Source organism: Papaver somniferum, chromosome 1 (genome assembly GCF_003573695.1).
Source record: "Papaver somniferum cultivar HN1 chromosome 1, ASM357369v1, whole genome shotgun sequence".
Taxonomy (NCBI): domain Eukaryota; kingdom Viridiplantae; phylum Streptophyta; class Magnoliopsida; order Ranunculales; family Papaveraceae; genus Papaver; species Papaver somniferum.
This window is the reverse complement of record NC_039358.1, coordinates 119924603-119945891: the sequence shown is the minus strand read 5'-3', so window position 1 is coordinate 119945891 and position 21289 is coordinate 119924603. Positions and strand designations below refer to the sequence as shown.

General features: G+C 36.8%; 1 protein-coding gene across 2 annotated transcripts; it reads left to right on the top strand.

Moving 5' to 3' along the window:
- Positions 1 to 12374: 12374 nt before the first annotated feature.
- Positions 12375 to 20327, top strand: LOC113298485. Of its 2 annotated transcripts, XM_026547250.1 has the most exons (14): positions 15496 to 15705; positions 15816 to 15897; positions 15992 to 16102; positions 16252 to 16349; positions 16437 to 16520; positions 16608 to 16744; positions 16931 to 17003; positions 17131 to 17176; positions 17288 to 17397; positions 17519 to 17626; positions 17730 to 17789; positions 18143 to 18204; positions 18582 to 19002; positions 19316 to 20327. In XM_026547250.1, the coding sequence occupies exons 1-14, from the start codon at positions 15622 to 15624 to the stop codon at positions 20135 to 20137; spliced, it is 2298 nt and encodes a 765-aa protein (XP_026403035.1). In that variant the 5' UTR covers positions 15496 to 15621; the 3' UTR covers positions 20138 to 20327. The 2 variants fall into 2 exon arrangements, with proteins under 2 accessions (XP_026403041.1, XP_026403035.1); XM_026547256.1 differs by lacking the exons at positions 15496 to 15705; positions 15816 to 15897; positions 15992 to 16102; positions 16252 to 16349 and adding an exon at positions 12375 to 12384.
- Positions 20328 to 21289: the final 962 nt, after the last annotated feature.

The window sequence follows — 21289 nt, the reverse complement described above, 5'->3', positions numbered from 1 at the left end:
CAAGATAGATATGGCCAATGGACATCAAATTGGAGACAATCCACAATTTGGAAAGGACTGAAATGGGCTTGGAATTCTTTAAAAGATGATATCATATGGAAAATTGGGGATGGCTCACACATTTCAGTTTGGTTGGGGGGAAATCCACTGATAAATGAAATTGGTTATATAGATTATGTCAAGCACAATATTGGTCTGAAAGTGAATGCACTTTTATCTGAAGGTCAGTGGACAATTCCAGTTGAACTACAACCACTTATCTCCAATCATCAGTTGCCTGCAGTTCATGGTGGTGGTGATATAAGATTATGGAATGCTGATAAAAATGGTACTTTCTCAACACATTATGCAGTTGAAAGAGTAAGACATCATGAGCCAGTTTTATCATGGACAAAATATATTTGGCAGCATTTTATTCACCCTAGTATTGCCAGCAATGTATAGAAGCTGCAACAAGAAGTCTATGTAGATGATACTATCATGGTGAAGAGGGGATTTGAAATGGTTTCAATCTGCTGCATTTGCTGTGCAGTTCAAGATAATATGAATCATACTCTCTGGGAGTGTGAGTTCAGTGTTGCAGTTTGGGATTGGTTGACTATGGTTTTTGGATTTTAAAGGCCTAAATCATTTGCAGATGTTTGTCAGGTGGCAAAACACAAAGGTAAAATGGTAAAACAGATGTGGATGACAGCTGCTCGTGCTACTATGAAAGAGCTGTGGTTTCAGAGAAATGCCAAGCTTTTTGGTGAAATTAAGCCTAATCTCAATAGATTTAAAAGTAGAATCATTCAGCAAGTTCATGAAGGTAGTAACAGAATAACAGTAAGAAGATCTGGACTCACATATGAGAGCCAAATCATGCTTTTTTTCAAAATTTAACATTCTATTAGCTTTCTATTTCTTGAGTCTATAATTTATGTTTTGTTTCTATGTAACAACCTTGAGTCAGTCCTGTTTTAGTCTTGAGACTTTGCTTTTCAATCAATAAAAAATGTGATTCAGCAAAAAAAAAAAAAATCTTTAGACTTAATGCACGTAGTCATATGGTGCTGAAGATCTGGGGTTATGGCGTGAATGGTAGCATTTAATCCATCAGAATTTTGCTTTGCAGCGAGAATCTCAGCAGGATCATATGCACCAATATCCTTTGGAACAGTTACATCGCCTTCTGTAACAACCGGAGGATCATAGCCATTAACTACACGAACCCATGATTGAAAATCACCTGCTTAGAAAGGCATGCATATCAATTTTCTGCCATAAGTAATTTCGAGCCATCGAAGACTGGTCGTACGTTTATAGAGATAACGTTTTTGTCCATAGGTCAGATTGCTATGAACACAGACTTATGAGGTCTTAAACGTGTTTGCCTGCTCAAATACCAATTGAAAAAACGGGGGTCTAACAACCACACCCAATATTTCGTTTATGCACTTTGTATGACTAACTCCAATATAATTCCAACATAATCAACTAGACAGTCAGACTCAATCACGGAAACTATATCCAAGAGTTATATCTCAATTTCTCAAATCAATCTGCAATCGAACAGATAGGAATCTGTGAGCCGGATCAATATGATAAATAACTTGGATGGTACCAAACACCAATATCCAAGCGTTAATCAATTTCAATTAACAACCAAAGGTTAGATTTACCAATTGATTGAACTATGCACCACCTGTGATATTTCAATTATATAGAAAATATAATGCGGAAAAGAAATAACACAGACACCAGAAGTTTTGTTAATGAGGAAAACGCAAATGCAGGAAAACCCTGGGACCTAGTCCAGCTTTGAACACCACACTATATTAAGCCGCTACAAACTCTAGCCTACTACAAGTTAACTTCGGACTGGAATGTAGTTGATCCCTAACCAATATCGCACTGATTAAGGTATAGTCGCGTTCCTTACGCCTCTGAATCCCAGAAGGACTTTATGCACTTAATTCCCTTAGTTGATCTCACCCACAACTAAGAGTTGCTACGACCCAAAGTCGAAGACTTGATACAAAAATCTGTCTCACACAGAAAAGTCTATTAGAATAGATAAATCTGTCTCCCACAGAAATACCTACGAATTTTTTGTTCTGTCTTTTGATAAGTCAAGGTGAACAGGAACCAATTGATAATCCGTTATTATATTACCGAAGAACAACCTAGAAATATCAGTCACGTCACAATAACTTAACTTTATGGTAGTAGAACAAGTTATTGTGAAATAACAAAGAATGAGACGAAGAGATTTGTGATTACTTTTTATATCTTACCTATCGGAGATAAATCTCGAGCAAATCTTAGAGAAGATAGTACTGAATACGATAGAACAAAGTAAGATCAGAACATGCAACTACAGAGAAAATAGTTGGTTCTGGCTTCATAATCCCAATGAAGTCTTTAAGTCCTTAACCTATAATGGTTTTAGGAAAAACCTAGGTTAAAGGAGAATCGACTCTAGTCGCGACTAGTATCACACAATAGGTGTGGGGATTATGTTTCCCAGTTTCTAGAGTTCTCCCTTATACAGTCTTCAAATCAGGGTTTGCAATCAATGTTACCTTGGTAACAAAGCTTTCAATATTAACCGTTAGATGAAACCTAATTTAAGATTCAAGCTAATATCTTTCCACCGTTAGATGGTCTTTAGCTTGTTACACACAAATGAAATATACCTTCATTTAGATATAGGTAACCGTACCTAAACGTGTATATTGAGTTGGCTCAATAACAGTTAACCGAAGTTAGCCATATGAAAACTTTTCTCTTAACCTTGTTCATCTTAAAACTTCTAGGTCAATTGAAAATCAAATGAATCTAATTGTGTTACTCATAGAGTTGTTCAATTGTTTATGTTCTCATATAAGTATACAAGACACAATTGAAGCAAAATCGTATTGATTCAAAAGAATCAGTTCATGAACATTTTAGCCACGGTTTGCAAAGATTGCATTCCTTATTTATAAATGTATTTGTTCATGAGTATGAAATCATACTTAACCGGTTTAAGAACTTGAACCACTTAAGTTTGCAAACGGGTACGCGAACTTAAGTTACGGACATTGGTCACAAGCCGACAGTTTGCAAACGGGTACGCAAACTTTAGCGCCGGACCTAATTCAGTTGAAACCGTTTGCGAACGGGTACGCAAACTTGGTTCTCGGACTTCAACAGTTAAATCAATTTGCGAACGGGTATGCAAACTTAAGTGCCCTGACTTAAACAGTTGAATAAGTTTGCGAACGGGGATGCAAACTTCCGGTCCTGAATTCTGTCAAAACAGTTCGTACACTAGGTACACAAACTGTAATGTATCCAGACATGAGTTTTTAGCTCTTAACTCCCATTTCAATCATCAAAACATTCTTAGAAGATGACAATATCTGTCTCACACAAACTATTAGCTTATAAGTAATTTTCAAGTGATCGAATGATCAATACGAAACATTCCAAGCCTACATCAAATGACTGTCTCACACAAATCATGTTAGATGTTACTAGGTGATTTTCACATGATCATCTTTTTACTTTTGTCAAGAATAATAATGAACGTGGTTAAAGCAAAAAGCTTACCAACACATATTTCGAGAAAGATATAAGCGAGTTAAACTCATCTCGAAATATCAAATGTGTATAATGTAAAGTCTATATACGACTTTTGTCTCACTAGAAGATATAATTGAATAGACTTCTGAGTGATTAATGAGTTCAAGTTTCCAATTACCTTTTGTTGATGAAGTTCCACAAGCTCCCCTTAGTAGTTCATCGTCTTCAATCGATGAACGCTGTGAAGTCTAAAGCTCAACTACACATTCTATCCTAATCCGAGACATAGCTATAATTAGACTAGAAATCAAGACTTATAGTTTTGACAACTAAACTTGACAAACAAGCTTGAGATAACAACGCTTGCGAGTTCGACCGAGCAGTGCTCTAACGCTAATTTTTTGCTAACCTAATGATTTCTTTTGGATATAATTTTTGTCCTCAGAGGTTGAATCATACTTTAGCGGAAAATGGTCAAAAATCCCATCTTCACCATGAAGTTGGTTTTGATCAGGGTCGGCCCTGGGCCCATGCAGACAATGCCTTGCATTGGGCCACAAAATTTTGGGGTCCACATTTTACATGTACTTCCAATTAGAAAAAATAAAAAAAGAGTGTTTTGTGCAAATCAAACATTTCAAAGGGGCCACAAAATAAAATATAGTTAGTTCCATGGACAAGACACGTCTTCCTGTTCTCAAGGAAACTCTTCGGTTATACCTAAAAGAGAAAAACGAGATTAAGAAATCAAAAACGAAAAAAAAACAAAAGAGAAAAAACAGAAGAGAGAAAAAAAGAAAGGAAAAGAAAACTAGGGTTTATTTTATAAATCAATTTCATTAAGGTAATCTCTTTGTCTTGTTCTTTGTATTTCTACGATTTTGTTTTTTAATTATTTCTGTTATTCTTGTTTGTCTTGATGGATTCAACCCTAGTAGCCTATCTTGTTCATTGCCTAAGGTTTATTTTAGAAATCAATTTCATTAAATTAAGGAAATTTCTTTAATTCTTTGTCTTGTTCTTTTGATTTATATGATTTAGTTTATTAATTATTTTGATTATTGTTGTTTTTGTCGATGGATTTAACCCTAATTCCCTATTTTGTCCGTTGCCTATTTAGCCACTTTACTTTGAATTGATTCATTATTTATAGGTGAGCCATTTAAGACTACTAGTGGTTATTACATATTAGCTCTTGGAATTTCCCATAGGTGTAGTTTATAGATATTCACATAGCTCAATGAAGGAGTTAACGGAATTTATGTGGTTTTTGGTTAGTGCTAAATTCATTTACATGAAGTTTTGTTTTGATTGGAAGGACCAAGGGTGTACATTTGAATATTTGATGAGTGATGAGACATGCGAATAATTATGAACTGAAAGTGTGATTGAGTGATTTGTTGTGTCAGTATCACTTCACTTGTTAAGTACTCTTATTTAGACTTGTTAGAGCATTGCTCGGTCGAACTCGCATGCGTTGCTATCTCAAGCATGTTTGTCAATGTTAGTGATCAAAACTATAAGTCTTGATTTCTAGTCTATTATAGCTAAGTCTCGGACTAGGATAGAAAGTATAGTTGAGCTCAAGGACTTCATGGCGATTCATCATACAAGTAGAAGAACTACTCAAGGAACCGGTGGAACTTCTCTACAAAAAGGTATGTGAAGACTTGAACTTATCTGTCACTCAAAAGTTTATTTACTCTATCTCCCACTTCTTGAGACAAAAAGTCATATGCTATATATATAGACTTAGATTATACACATTTGGTATTTCGAGCCGAGTATACCTCGCCTATCTATATCTCGAAATATGTGTTGGTAAGCTTTTCGCTTCGACCAAGTTTATCTTTACCTAGTGACGAAAGTCATGATATGTTTCAATCGTCTTGAAAATTGTTTTGACGAGAAATGGTGTAACAACTTATAACGTCCTCTTAGAATGTTTCAATGATTGGAATGAGAGTTTAGATTACATAACCAATGATTGACATAAGCATTGTTGTGGAAACACATTTATGTATAAGTCCTATTCCTTGAACCAAAGTTTGCGAACTTTGTTGATCAAGAGAAACCGGAAGAATGGCTTGTTGCCAAGTACGAAACTCAGTCCGCGAACTGCCGAAGTTCTCAAACCCGAGAATTTCTGTTGGAGTTGACAAACTACTTGCGTGAGCTAAGTCTGCGAACCCAGTCCGCGAACCGGCGGAAGGTCTCTTGCCGAGATTTCTACTTGAGTTTGTAAACTCTGCCGGTTGCTTAAGTCCGCGAACCTAGTGTGCGAACTTAAGAAGGTTATATATCTGAAGATGATTTCTGAACTTAAACTTTAAAAAGACTAAGGAATGCAGTTTGCAAACCGTGGTTATAAAAGTTCATGAACCGATTCAAGTGAATCAAATCATCTTTGCTTGAATTATGTCTTGTGTAGTTACATAAGATTTCCTTGCAATTTAACAACTCTTAACTAGTTATGGTGAAGACGAACATGGTTGATATGAAATGCTCATATGGATAACCTTTTGGTTAACTACTGTTGAACCAACAATGTACACGTTTGGGTACGGTTAATAAACCTAGAAGCGTGCAGTTCATTTGTGTGTAACAAGCTAAGTTTTCGATCTAACGGTTGAGAAATATTAGCTTAAATCTAAATCAGGTTTTCATCTAACGGTGAACATTGATTGCTTTGTTACCAAGGCAAAACCCTGATTTGAAAGACTATATAAAGGAGACATCTAGTATTGTGCAAAACTAATCCCCACACCTTACGTGTGATACTAGTTTGCGTACTAGAGTCGGTGCTCCTTTAACCTTTGGTTTTCTTCTTCTAAAACCAGGTTAACGACTTAAATACTTCATTGAGATTGTGAAGCCAGACCGATACTACTTTTATCGTAGTTGTGTGATCTGATCTTGCATCTTCTATCGTGCGAGTACAATCAGATTGATTGGCTTGAGATTTGATATCTCCGATAGGAAAGATATAAAAAGTAATCACAAACATCTTCATCTCATTGTTTGTGATTCCACAACATCTTGTTTCGCTACCATACGATTAAGATTGTTATGAGGTGATTGATTAATCTAGGCTGTTATTCGGGAATATAAGACCGGATTATCAATTGGTTCCTGTTCACCTTGATTATTATCAAAATACGGAACAAAAACTTTAGGGTTTTTCTATGGGAGACAGATTGATCCTTTAATAGACTTGTCTGTGTGAGACAAATTTGTTTATTGTCAAATCCTGCGATTTTGGGTCGTAGCAACTCTTAGTTGTGGGTGAGATCAGCTAAGGGAATCAAGTGCGCAGTATCCTGCTGGGATCAGAGGCGTAGGGAGTACAAATGTACCTTGGATCAATAGAAGACTGATTGGGGTTCAACTACAGTCCAGTCCGAAGTTAGCTTGGAGTAGGCTAGTGTCTGTAGCGTCTTAATACAGTGTGTGTTCAATCTGGACTAGGTCCCGGGGTTTTTCTGCATTTGCGGTTTCCTCGTTAACAAAATTTATGGTGTCTGTGTTATTTCAATTTCCGCATTATATTGTTTTATCTTTACAATTGAAATAATACAGGTTGTGCGTTAGATCAATCAATTGGAGAATCCGACCTAACGGTTGTTGATTGATATTGATTGACACTTGGATATTGGTCTTTGGTACCATCCAAGTTGTTCCTTGTACTTGATTAGTACTCGCAGTTTCTGTTTGAGGAAATCAAATCAAGAGAGAGATATAAACTCGTTGATATACTTTTAATTGATTGAGTCTTGTTGATTCTCTTAAAAGTATATTCGAGTTTGTCCATATAGATTGCTAAGCGAAATATTGGGTGGTGTTGTTAGACCCCCGCTTTTTCAAAACTAATACTTCTCTTCTTTTTATTTGGTATAAGTTTAAAACTATGACTTCAATCTCTTAATTGATTGTGATCACTATTTATGGGTATCCAATAGGACCAATACATTACTGTTTGGTTGGATTAATTGATTGTTTCATGTGTAAGAACACATCATTGCATTCAATATTTTTTTGTATTTTTATACTTCACCGTAACTGAATTCTAAATGTTCTTTCGTACAGTGTCAAGGATTCTAAATATGCCTCCTGTTCCAACTAGGAAGCATGTTCCTAGGAATAAAAAGCGTAAAAAAGAGAAATCCGCGGTCACAAAGTCCCAAGAAGGAAACATAAATAAATATTTTCAACCCATTGCAGCCACAAATAATGCACCTGGATATGAAACTATGACTTCTAATAATGGCAATGGAAGTACAAACGAGAATGACGCAACGCCATCCTAATGATTTGGTCGATAATGATAATGATGGGTTTGGGGTACAAAATGATGAAGTCGATGATGAGTATCAACCTTTAGATATTGATGATCCATGGAATTGAGATGTTATTGATCAAGCTTTGAGAGATAAATTGGTCCAAAAAGGCCCGGTAAGAGTTTCAAATATGAATTTCCTAGGGATAAAGTAAGTAGGAGGCGTTTTTCTAATTACTATGATGATCGAACTCTTGTTAATGGTGAGAAGTGTGATAGAAGTTGGTTAATATATTCAATGAACAAAAAAAAAGTTTATTGTTTTTGTTGCAAGTTGTTTAGTAATCGCAGAAGTGATAAGCAGTTAGCCTGCGAAGGTTTTCAAGATTGGGGCAATTTAAGTACAAAGCTTAAGGAACATGAAATATGTGATCAACACTACAAATGTATGCTAAAATGGACTGAATAGGAGATGAGATTGAGAAAGGTACAGACCATTGACAAAGGTATGCAAGAACTGATCAAAAAAGAAAAAGAACACTGGGGGAAAGTATTAGAGAGGATAGTTAGCCTTGTAAGAACTTTATCAAGAAGAAGTTTAGCATTTCGTGGAGATAATGAAAAGATTGGTCAACCAAACAATTGAAACTTTTTGGGATTCATTGAATGGGCAGCTGAATTCGATGAGGTAATGAAAATGCATCTTCATCGTATACAAAATAATGAAATTCATTATCATTATCTTAGTCACAAGATTCAAAATGAGTTCACATTGAGGTTGGCCAATGAAACAAAAAGTATGATTCTTAAGAAGATACGAGAAGATAAATATATATTTCTGTTATACTGGATTGTACTCCGGATGTTAGTCATGAAGAACAAATGACTCTTGTGATTAGATGTGTGGATACTTCTATTACTCCTGTAAAAGTGGAAGAGTTCTTCTTAGGGTTCTTAAAGGTGGATGACTCAACTGGTCAAGGCCTTTTTCATGTGCTTCAAGATACATTGAGCGATCTTCAGCTTGACATTGGTAACGTAAGAGGCCAAGGATACGACAACGGTGCCAATATGAAAGGATTGCGTAAAGGTGTACAAAAAAGGATTCTTCAGGTAAACCCTAGAGCATTTTACACTTCATGCGGTTGTCATAGTCTTAATATTACTATCAGAGATATTGTCAAGTGTAGCCCTTATGGAGGTACTTTTTTTTGGTGCACTTCAAAGTATTTATCTGATGTTTTCAGCTTCTACAAAGCGGTGGAAAGTTTTCAAGGATAAGGTGAAAGGTTCAGAGGCCATTACATTGAAAAAATTCTCTCAAACAAGGTGAGAAAATCGAGTCGAAAGTGTTAAAGCAGTACGACAACAAGCCCCACAAATTCGAGAAGCTCTAGCGTATTTAGCAGAGAATGGTGAAGAGGAAAAGGTGAGGCATGATGCCGAGAATATTATTGAACGAGACATGGAGAATTTTGAGTTCTTGCTTAGTATGGTTATCTGGCATAATGTTTTATTCGCTGTGAACGTCGTTAGCAAAACACTTCAAGGGAAAGATATCGACATAAATGATGTTGTTCAGAAATTAAAAGGACTTATATCTTTTCTAGAATCATACAGGGACAATGGGTTTGAAAAATCCTTGGCTGAAGCTAGAGTTATTGCAACACAGATGGGCATTGAACCCGAGTTCCGAGTTGAACGTTTTATTTATAAAAAGACGCCATTCAGTGATCAAAAAAATGTGGAAGTACGTCAATCACCTGAAGAATCATTTAGGGTTAATTTTTTCATATACATAATGGATCAAGCTTTTTTCTCTGTAAGGACTCGGTTTGAGCAGTTTCAAATTTATGAAGAAAAGTTTAGGTTCTTATTTGATATACAAAAGTTAACTTAGGGTTATTTTGCGTTTCCTCCCCTCCCAAGATCGTTAATTAGCGTTTCCTCCCTAAATAGATTAAAATTAGAGTTTCCTCCCCTCGTTAGTTTTTCCATCCATTGTTCGGTTAGCTGAGTCAGCATTAATTTACACGTGGAAAAAAAGTACACGTGTCTCATAAATTACCAAAAATACCCTTTTCTTGTTAGATCAATTAAACCTAAGTCCTATTTTCGCCGTATTTATAAAAGCAAAATCTCAGAAATCCAATTCTACCGTGAAACCCAATTTTCGCCGGGAGATATTCTTATATGTACAGATGAATTCTTTCTAATCAATAGTCATCAATTGAAGTATCTCTAAATGACCTAAAATTTTGTGTCGTCGTTGTTACCTTTCCATAGATGGAGGTCACGCTCTTCTCCCAAATCAGAAGCTTCAACCAGCAACATCATAGGTGTTGTTAGATTCAAGCAACAACAACAGAAAGATTTTGGGGTTTTCGAAGCAATGAGGATTTGGGTCGTATTTGACCTGAATTATATGCCGGAATATTAGATCTGATTTATGTGTCGTTCAACCCAATGATGAATGGATGGGTTTCGAGGTGGTCCGTGTGTTTAGTTTATTTGCATCTGCTAAGAGTTCTGGTCCAGTGTTTGTCTGAGATTGGGTATTACCCAATTTGGTGTTGAGTACCGATATCATTTGGCATGGTTTTGAATGTTGATGGATGATGATTCAGTGCTGGTGTTAAATGGTGGTGGTGGCTAAAAGTATATGTGATCTGAAATTGGAAATTCTTGACCGAGAAAAACACCCAGCAACACGAGCCGAAATTGGGGATAGCTTTAATGGACTGAAAGTGAGTTGAATTGAAAGTCAGGGAGATGAAAACTAAAGCCATGGGTGTGAACTGATTTAGGTTAATTCTGGTGTTGTATGGAGGGGATCAAAAACAGATCTCGTCGATTTCTTCTTGTAATAAATGATCGTGTATTGAGAATTGGTACTGATTTTGGAGATTTGGCTAGATATATCAACTGTCATCTTTCCACTTTAGTTCATGGAATGACGTACTGGTGCCGGAGAAGAGGAGGACACGTGGTACTGTTAGAGGGTATTTTGGGAAGATCTTAAAACACGTGTACAATCTACGCCATGCGTGCACATGTGCTGACTCAGCTAACCAAGTAATGGATGGAAAAACTAACGAGGGGAGGAAACTCTAATTTTAATCTATTTGGGGAGGAAGCGCTAATTAACGATCTTGAGAGGGGAGGGAACACAATATAGCCCTAACTTTTATGGATGATTGGAAATTGTTGAATTTATGTACTGAGCTTGAAAGTTATCTGAAAGACGAAACATCAAGTGATATCGACGGAGGAGACTTGTTTAGTGAATTAAAAGTGATGACTTGTATGTTACCGAATGAGGTAAGAAAACCCATTGAAGTGTTGGAAGCTTTGAAGAATATGGTTGGTTTATTTCCAAATGTGTGGGTAGCCTACAAAACTTTGTTAACTATACCGGTAACTGTTGCAACGGCGGAGAGATTGTTTTCTAAACTCAAGTTGATCGAAAATTATCTTCGATCTTCTATGTCGCAAGAAAGATTAAACGGGTTGGTTATGTTGTCTATCGAACACGTAATGTCAGCAAATATAGACTATGGATCGCTTATACATGATTTTGCATGTGAAAACATACGGAGAGAATTTTTTTTTCGAGTGATTATATTGAATTTTTTCTAGTTAATAACATGTAGCTCTGGAGACAATGAGTAAACTACTTAATATTATTTTTTGATTCTTATGTCGGGTTGTGGTCTTCCAAGTCTCTTTTTGAATTTGTTATTTAATATTAGTATTGATAAGCATTGTTGTCTAATGTAATATAAGTAGTCCTTGCAGAACATAAACTGTTACTGGATTAACAGAAAATACTTGCAACATCATGGAAGGAGCCAAGGATGTCCCAAAAAACTTACTGTGCTTGACTTCACAAAATCCGATAATGGCTTGTTGCAAAGCATCTTTATCAGGTAACTCATTAGGCTCTACTTATTATTCGTAGCTTAAATTGGCTAATTTTTCTCCAGTGTTTTACCTATTATCGTAGTTAGGAATTAGGAGTACCATTCTTTAAGTCAAGGGGACAAAAAAAAAATTGCATAGATCCACCAAATTGTCAGGACCGGGCCTGATTTTGATCATGCAGCCCTAGCGAGAATTTATGCTCTTCCAAAGTCACAATCCTTCTTGCTTCTTAAATTCATAGGAAGTTTAAGCTCTCCTGCTAAATTTTGTTGTTCCTTTTCGTAGGCCGCGTGGGCATGAGAACATGGAAGGTTATAATTCCATATGTTTCTGCATATATAATCATATGATTTCACGTGGACAGTTCTGAAAATTCTCAAACATTACGTTAATCCATTGCGCAATTAAGGTTATATGTCTTATTTGGAAGATAGTAATAATATGTGCGAAGCTCATAAAGATGAATTTTGCATCTACGGTGCCCAATTATTCAAATGTTGAGGGTTTCCCCCCTACTAAGGGGTTTGTGAAATGTAGGTAATGATGTCTATCTTGTTAGTGGATGGATGAGGGATTTAATCTTAAAGAGAATACCTAAGGATTTTGATGTAATTACAATTGCTGATCTTAAACAGGTTTGCCCGGAAGTTTTTTAGATTCCTTTGATCTTTTATTTCGTATGTAGCTTGTAAAGTAAAAGCAATTCACATTTATAATTTGCAGATCAAAAAGCAATTTCATCATTGTTAGATTGTGTAGTAGTCAACGTACTGACGTTTTTGGTTAGGATTCAACATGTCTCCCTTTTTCACCGAGCAATACATTTCCTTGATCAAAGTATTTATTCGTTCCTTCTATTTGCATTAAAATTGCAAACGAGGTTAACATACTTATAATTGTATATAGAAGAATAAGAGAATAAGATAGACAAAATACTTACGACAAGCTTAAGAACGGTAAAATCATATTTAGTGTCTGAAGTTGAGGTACAAGCAGAAGCTTTGTTGCTCTTCTGCCGGTGCGCGCCAATAAGATCTATCCGTATTACACAAACATGAGAGAAGCCTTGGTACATTCCAATTAATTTGCTTTTTCCTCGTAACCTTCATTCACATACCCCCAAAAGGTGATGTCTACCTTGATATTTTGCCTATTATCCCAATGACTTGTCATTGGCTTACGTTCATAAGTCACCTCAAACTTCGAGTTGTCAGCCTTGTATTTATCTAATTTATGCTGGAATTTTGGTACATAATCCCCATTGGATGAATCTTGTATGTACCCTAGTTGTCGCATTACTCTTAACGGATTATGCGTTGAATATCCGATAGGGAGAAACAAAGGGCTATAGTAATAGAAGACATCTCGCATTCTATCAACTTTATCTACCCTATAAAGATCAAAAATTACAACTTGGGATGTCATGTTGTCTAATTTTTGCCGCATGTCTAACAACATAGACTTTTGATCCTTCTCCTGACACCCACTGAACAAGTATCGGGTTTCGCTTGGTTTATCATTAGTCAATTCCTTGTCCACTTTGACGTCTTCGTTGTCTTTGAACAATAAAGGAAAATGATCATAAATCCACACCTATACAAACATAAAAACAATAAAACAAGTGTTCATCATACCAAAAGATCGAAGAAAAAACAAAAAAAACGTCCAACAAACAAATATGATCTTCAATTACCTGGAGTAGAGCTAAATTCCAGTTAAATTGAGAAGTTTGTTCCCTAGATTCCTTTTTTAACTGTCCATTCAAGTGTGCTACTATCGCAATCCCCCACAAGTACCTACTCACCTCTTCCAAAGGATGCAAGCTGGTGATATGTGGCTTTGACCCGGTTTCCTTTGTTGTCAGGATATACAACCGAACCAAGGACATACAACAAATATGCGGCCGCCGTAACACGAACTTCAACATTAGAGAGAGGACCATTTTTTTTCCTTTCAATTTGGACCCAACATATGCGTTCCTAAAATCCATAAGATATAACTCTCTCTTTAAGTACTTTGATCCCATTACCAACATGGACCACGTCTTGTCTGCATCGCAACCAAACAACTCCGTGACCAATTCGTTAATTTTAGTCCAAGAAAGGTTATTCTTGAATTTTTTTCGGTGGATTTTCCTTTTACTTGGAGCCCTAAAATTTGTTATGCATCGTCAAGAGTCAATGACATCTAGCCAAACAGGAATTGAAAGGTATTGACTTCACCATGAAACCTTTCACAGAAGCAAGTTATTGTGGCCTTGTCATACACAATCACATAATTCAATATGGCAGGATAAAAACAAGAGTTTGTGACAAGCTCTCCACTCTTAGAATTCTCCTTCTAGTGGCAAATATCCCATTTTTACATACAACATTCTTATAATCCTACAAAATAGAAGCATAATAGTTTTTTCAAAAAACACAATCACAAATAAATTAACAACAACTAATAATATAACAACCAAAGTTTTTAGATTGTTACGTGGTCTCATAAATGGTACAAGCCCACGAGCCGAGATATCCAAATAAAATTTCTCTACCATTTTTTAAGTTATCCTCTAGCTTTCTCATTACAAAGACGTTTTATCTGCAAGTGATTGGGGGAAATGCGCCTCACGTTAGGTTGATTTGGGACTTTTGCCTTGCCCTCGTCCTCTCTTGTTGCGACTTTTTCCACATCCTCCTCATCACCACATCCACCATTACCATCATCATTGTCATCATCATCACCACCACCAGAACCATCAGCACTATTACTTTCATCATCACATCAACAATATTAGGTTCTGTGAATAAAATTAATTGGGGCTGATGATTAATGGTTAATAAGAAAGAAAGATTAATATTGAATTCAAAAATTGACAGCATGCATGTTCTCTAACGAGATTGCTTAACCAAAAAGGAAGATAGTCATCCACAATATTGGATACATACTCTGCCTTCCTTTTTTAGCCAAAGAATCGACTACATTATTCCCTTCCCTGTGAATGTGGGAGCACTTCCACTCCTCGAAATCCTTAAGTAAAAGCGCAGAAGAATCTATTAAACAATTATTTGTCCAACTAATAGACTCAGTATTGTTTATGATAGCATTAAAAACATCGAGAGAATCTCTTTCCAATTCCAACTTTCAGACTCCTTTTTCTTTAGCCCACCCGATTGCCTCAAATACTGCTTTCGCTTTAGCTTATTTCTCGTCTTTTGCTATCCCTGAAAGGCATACTACCCCTCTGCATAACCTTGTATTGTTAAACATAATTACCGAAGAATAAAACTCCCTCCGTTTAAAAAAAGATAGTGTCTCTTTTTTAATAACAAAGGTAAAGTGTGTTTGTTTTTTGATGATTCGGCCTTTGACTGGGCTTGAATCAGATGTCAGACCGTTTGTTTTTGATTTTGAGTTAGATCTAACTCGCGATCTGACTCAGACATAACCCCTGACTCGGACTCATTTGAGTTAGGGAATAAAATGTCCCCTACTCATGGGACCAAGCCACTGACTCACGTATCTTTGAATAAGATGAATTAGATCTGACTCAAAAAACAAATATATTGAGTTAAATCTAGATAAGTCAGGTGATATCAGTTAGATCCATACTAGTCAGACTCAATCGACTCGGCGAGTCAGAATCCGAATAGCCCCTAGTTAAACGATGCAATTATAAACCAATTAAACGAGGCGATTTATTCTCGTAAGCAAAACCTATGGTGCGTCTTGAAAACTGGCAAAAACCTTGACTACATTTTCTCTCCAGCAGTCGTTTTTTCAGGACTCCTCAGCACAGCAAAAATAAAAAAAAAAAAAAAGCAAAGAGAAAACCTTACTCTTCAATGGCGGCAACTCTGCCATGACCTCCTCATACACATTCGCTTATGTCGATATCCACAAGAACCAGACGCTTCGTCTCTGATTCTTCTATTCTATCTCATCTCCAAACCCTTATTTTCATTTCACAGGTAGTATCTCTCTCACTAACACTCTCTGCACTGCAGCTCGTATATTTTATTAATTAAACTAATTTCTTGCGAACCTAATGGTTCCTTTTGGATATAATTTTTGTCCTCAGAGGTCGAATCATACTTTAGCTGGAAATGGTCAAAAATCCCACCTTCATCACGAAGCTGGTTTTGATCCTGCAGCCCTAGCAAGTATTTATACTCTTCCAAAGTCATAATCCTTCTTGCTTCTTGAATCAATAGGCATTTTAAGCTTCATGCTAAATTTTGTTGTCACTTTCCGTAGGCAGCGTGGACATGAGAGCATGGAAGGCAGTTAATTCCAGATGTTTCCGCATATATAATCATATGATTCCACGGTCTTCGTGGACAGTTCTGAAAATTCTCAAACATAATGGTAATCAATTGCGCAATTAAGGTTATATGTCTTATTTGGGATGATAGTAATAATATGTGCAAAGCTCAGAAAGATGAATTTTGCGTCTACGGTGTCAATTACTCAAATGTTGAGGGTTTTCCCCTTACTAAGGGGTTTGTGAAATGTAGGTTATGATGCCTATCTTGTTGGTGGATGCGTGAGGGATTTAATCTTAAAGAGAATACCTAAGGATTTTGATATCATTACAACTGCTGATCTTAAACAGGTTTGCCTGAAAGCTTTTTAGATTCCTTGATCTTTTATTTTGTATGTAGCTGGTAAAGTAAAAGCAGTTCATATTTATCATTTGCAGATCAAAAAGCAATTTCATCGCTGTCAGGTTGTGGGGAGGCGATTTCCGATATGTCGGGTTTTCATTCAAGGTTCTGTTATTGAGGTCTGTTGGCAATGTTTCCTGAGATCTTTGCTGTATAAAATAGATAGGTTTATTAAATATCTATTGAGGCAGTCTTCACTGTAATAGGTATCCAGCTTTGGCACAGTTGCCAAACACGATGAAGGAAAGCAAACAGCTAATTTTTCCCAAATGCCAATTGGTTGTAACGAAAAGAACTTTTTCCTCTGGAAGAATTCTTTGTGCCGGGACTTCACTATTAACAGGTTTGCCGTTGAATTGTCTCTGTGATTTTGTTAAGTGTACCAGTATGTTTATAAGACTGCCTAGGTATTTGGAATGTTTTTGTTGTCTATGCTTCCATATCTCGCACAGATGTTAGCTCATTATGATGTCACAAGCTTTTTGCTGATGCCAACTAACTGTCTATTTTCATGATTTCTTGGAAACAGTTTATTCTACGATCCTTTTGTAGATACAATCTATGATTACGCTAATGGAATCGACGATCTTATCTCGTGCAAGGTGATCGTCTACTAGCTTTGCTACTTGAATAGAAGTTTCAATTTTGTTCGAGAATATTATGTTGATCTTTCTTTTCATGGAAGAAATTCCTAAAGCTAGTATTTAATTGTTTATATTCCATAATCAGGTGCGAACAGTCATCCCAGCTAAAATTTCTTTTGAAGAGGATTGTGGTTGGTGTTTCCGTCTTTAGTTTTATCTATTTTATGTACTGTTTTGACATTTGGGTTCACGGTGTAAATACATGTAACTGAATATCAACTGCCTCTACCTCTCACCTGCAGCGAGAATGTTACGTGGCTTGCGAATTGCAGCTCGTCTTGGCTTATCATTTTCCAAGGAAACAGAAATTGCAATACAAGATCATTTGTCGTCGATAAAGAATTTGAACAAGGTACTCCCCAGTAGACTTTTTCTCAAGATACATTTTGAGGATTATCACAGTGTCATTATCATTATTCCTCTATCTGCGCTTCTTATATCCAAATGACATATTGTCGTCCTTCATTTTGTAGACAAGGCTAATGTTGGAAATGAACTATATGTTTTCCTATGGAGCCGCTGAATCCTCTCTCTGTTTACTCAGGAGATTCAAACTTCTGGACATCATTCTTCCATTCCATGTGAGTTGTTCTTCAATTAATCTAATATTAATTAGCAGTTTGGCACTCTAAATCATGAATTTTGGAAATTTATAAAAACCAAAGCATATTCATTTTGTTGCAGGCGGCATACCTAGTTCAAGAGTCCCCTGGTCAATCTGCTCAAAGCTCTCTTATGCTGATGGTAAGCTTACTCTATAGAGCAATCTTACACAAGTAGCTAACGGCTATAAATCCACTATATTAGGCAATTAGGTTGATAGTTGATACTACATGTAGGGGGGAAATGGTGATGGTATTGGTATGCACTTCTTAGAAAAAAGAAGAATAAATAAAGATAGATAAATGACCAAAAAGAGAACAAATCTATATTTCTCCCTGCGTGGCTCGGGTGTATGTTACTATATTGCTAGTGATGTATCGGTGGGTTTCGCTAAAAGTGGTTCATTCAATGTGGAAGTCTTGCCTCAATATGTTAAAGTATTTAGATAGCGTGTTACTTCTTTCCTCTTGACTTCACTTGGTGTTGTTTTGCAGAAATTATTTTCTTGTATGGATAAGTTACTTGCCTGTGATCGACCCTCTGGATGCTTCTTGTGGTAGGTCATTCTACATCTGTTTGTTGTAACCGAAAAAACTTACTACCTAGTATTTATTCTTATTTGAAAGTCTAGCTTCTATTAGTACCATAGTATGTCAATTTTAGTTATTACTCTTACATTTATGTATACGGATATACATATTACGGGAGAGGTTTGGTTAATTGACCATATGATGTTTTTCATTTCAGGGTTGTAGCAAAACAGTTTACCACCTAGTATTTGTTCTTTTGGAAATAAATATACAGATTCTGTTTAACTTCTATAATCTCTGTAATACTACGCATACTGTTTTTAGTTTTTACTCTTACATATACTTATTCGAATTCGTATCATCAGAGGTTTGGTTATCAACCATTTATTGTTTTTCATTTCAGGGTTGCCCTGCTGTCGTTTCACCTAGCACTTGTAAATAACCCTCAGAAGGCTCTTGTTATTTGGGCTTTCTCAGCTGTCTTGTATCATGGTAATTGGAGGAAAGCTGTCAAATTTGCAAGAGAAAGTGCCCAATTGCATGTTCAGTTTGTCCCTGAGATTTCAGATGTCTGTGGTACCATGACCGATGAAGAACTTACAGAAGATGTCATTAGTTTAGCCTCCAAAGTTAGATCTTCTATTGGTGCTTTAACCGATGCAGATAAACTGGAGTCAGTGATTCAAAATTATCCTTTCGCATCTCCTTGTTTAGCCTCCCAAGTTAGATCTTCTATTGGTGCTTTAACCGACACAGATAAACTGGAGTCAGTGGTTCAAGATGATCCTTCCGCATCTCCTGATCTGGGAGGTGCTTCCAATCTGGTATTATCATTTTCTTTGAAGTAGAAAAAATTCTGTTAGAATAGGAAGATGATAAGTAAACCTGCTGTTTAAGTAAGTATAAGGTAGATTTTGGAATGATTGTGTATTTTGTTCAATCACTTGAAAGGTAAGCAACAAATATCACATGCAGTCTAGTTGTAGAGGTGATCTTTGTCACCACTTTGTAGCGGGTATAACAATAGTATATTATTTCGACATAGACTACTGGAAAAGATATTCAGTTATGCCTTGTGTTCTTATAAAAATATTTATTATCTGTGTTATCTGATTGTAAACACGTGTAATCTGTCAGGTATTTATTTCGAAGGCAGTTGGCCAGAATGTGGGCGAGCTTTTTCGTGTCTTCGAACAAAATCTTGAGAAATACGCCAATGAAAGGAAAAGTTTTGAAATTGACTATGGATTGCTTGCGATGGGTAATATTAAAGAGACAAGATTTTTGCTAGGTAAAGTCATCATGGATGCAATGAGCAGCGGGGTCTTCCCGAAACAACAGGAGGTGGTCGTACAAGAACAACAAGGTGTGGCCACTGGAAATCATCATGTACCATTCTCTTCTTCTGAAAAGCAGCACAGGGATGTTAAGAGAAAAACGATTTCACCAAAGATAAAAAATCTTGAACAACAGCACGATGAAAGCGAAAAGGAAATCAATGGCTCTAAACGAGTTTCGATACTTGGGAAAAGGAAGGTGGTGGCTGAGAAAAGAAATGGCGAGTTCTCGGAACTGGCTAACTTAAAAACACGGATTGAGCCAGAAAATAAGGGTAACCCTGCAGAATTGGCCAACCTAGGTGAAGTCGTCCAAGAACGGCAAGAGGTTGCAAATGAGAAAATCAATGGCTCTGAACGAGTTTTGGAGCTTCGGAAAAGAGCTTCGAAGCTTTGGAAAAGCAAGGTGGTGACCAAGAAAATAAAGGATAAGGTCGAGGAACTGCCTAATCATTTAAAGCGTCAGAATGAGGGTGAATGCCAAGGATCAGAGTCTAGCCCAGAACAAAAGAAGGTGGTAGAGAGAAAGAGTAATTGTGATCAATCAATTTCAAATCTGAAAGAACAGGAGGTGGCAGGAAAGGAGAAAAGCCATAAACCTCTGTCAAGTCTGTTCCTGTAAATCACATTGTTATCGTAAATTATTGCAGGCTCGGGGTTGCTTAATCAAGTTTAAGCTGACTTTGCTTAGGTTATGTAGGTTATCTCTAAGCCCTAATAGATAAGGGCGGAGCCTAGTTGAGTTGAGATATGGTGATCAAAATTTTGAAGTTACCTCTTTGCAGCAGTTCTTTTCATTTTTTTTCACAAAATTTTGGAGTTGCCTCTTTACAGCATTTCTTTTCATTTTTTTCACAAACCATGTATGTGGCCGGCAGTGCTTCTTCACAAATCACGTATGTGGCCTGGAGTGTGGAGTGTTTTTGAGAGGGTTCGAACAACGGAACAAATGACTTCAGAACTAATGGCCTCAACCGAAGTATGACAGTTAGGCTAAGTCCTATGGGCTAGATTGGCAGCTAGATTAGCAATCCACGTCAGCTAGGGCAACCTCCTAAGTCTTATGGGAGTGCTAATCTAGCAGCTAGATTAGCAGTCCACGTCATCTAGGACCACTGTCCAGCGCTGTTTGGTTCAGCGTTTTAAATTTCAGCCATCAGATCAAATTTTGTGATTTTTGTGAGCGCTGAACCATTCAGTGTTATGGTCACTTTTTGAGCGCTGAGCCATTCAGCGTAAATGTTACTTTTTGAGCGATGAACCATTCAGCGCTTTAAATTTCAACCGTCAGATCAAATTTTGTGATTTTTGTGATCCGTGTGATTTTTGTGAGCGCTGAACCATTCAGCGTTATGGTCACTTTTTGAGCGCTGGACCATTCAGCGCTTCAATCTCGCTGATAGTTTATTGGGCACATTATTTATATGTCCCTACTTTTGACACCCAATAAATATATCCTTATACAACAATAAATATGTCACTACTTTTTAATAACTTTATCCATTTAAAATTAGATTACCTTAATACCCTCGCCCATATAATATTTTTCTTTATTTCAAAAATGGAACAAATTTCTTCCTCTACAACTTCACCACCACCACCACCAACATTCAACTACCATTCCACCACCACCGTTCAACAACCACCACCTACCAACCGCCACCACCACTAATATTCCACCACCACTCCTTCACCACCACCAACAGTCCTCCACCACCACTAGTCCGTCGCCGTCACCACCACTAGTTCGCCGCCGCCACCACCACCACCGTCG

Bases quoted from the DNA above. Each gene is read 5' to 3' on its own strand.
- LOC113298485 (XM_026547250.1), top strand. From the start codon at position 15,622: ATGTCGATATCCACAAGAACCAGACGCTTCGTCTCTGATTCTTCTATT. The intron at 15,706-15,815 runs GTAGTATCTCTC...TTTTGTCCTCAG, and splicing joins CCCTTATTTTCATTTCACAG to AGGTCGAATCATACTTTAGC. The intron at 18,205-18,581 runs GTAGGTCATTCT...TTTTCATTTCAG, and splicing joins CCCTCTGGATGCTTCTTGTG to GGTTGCCCTGCTGTCGTTTC.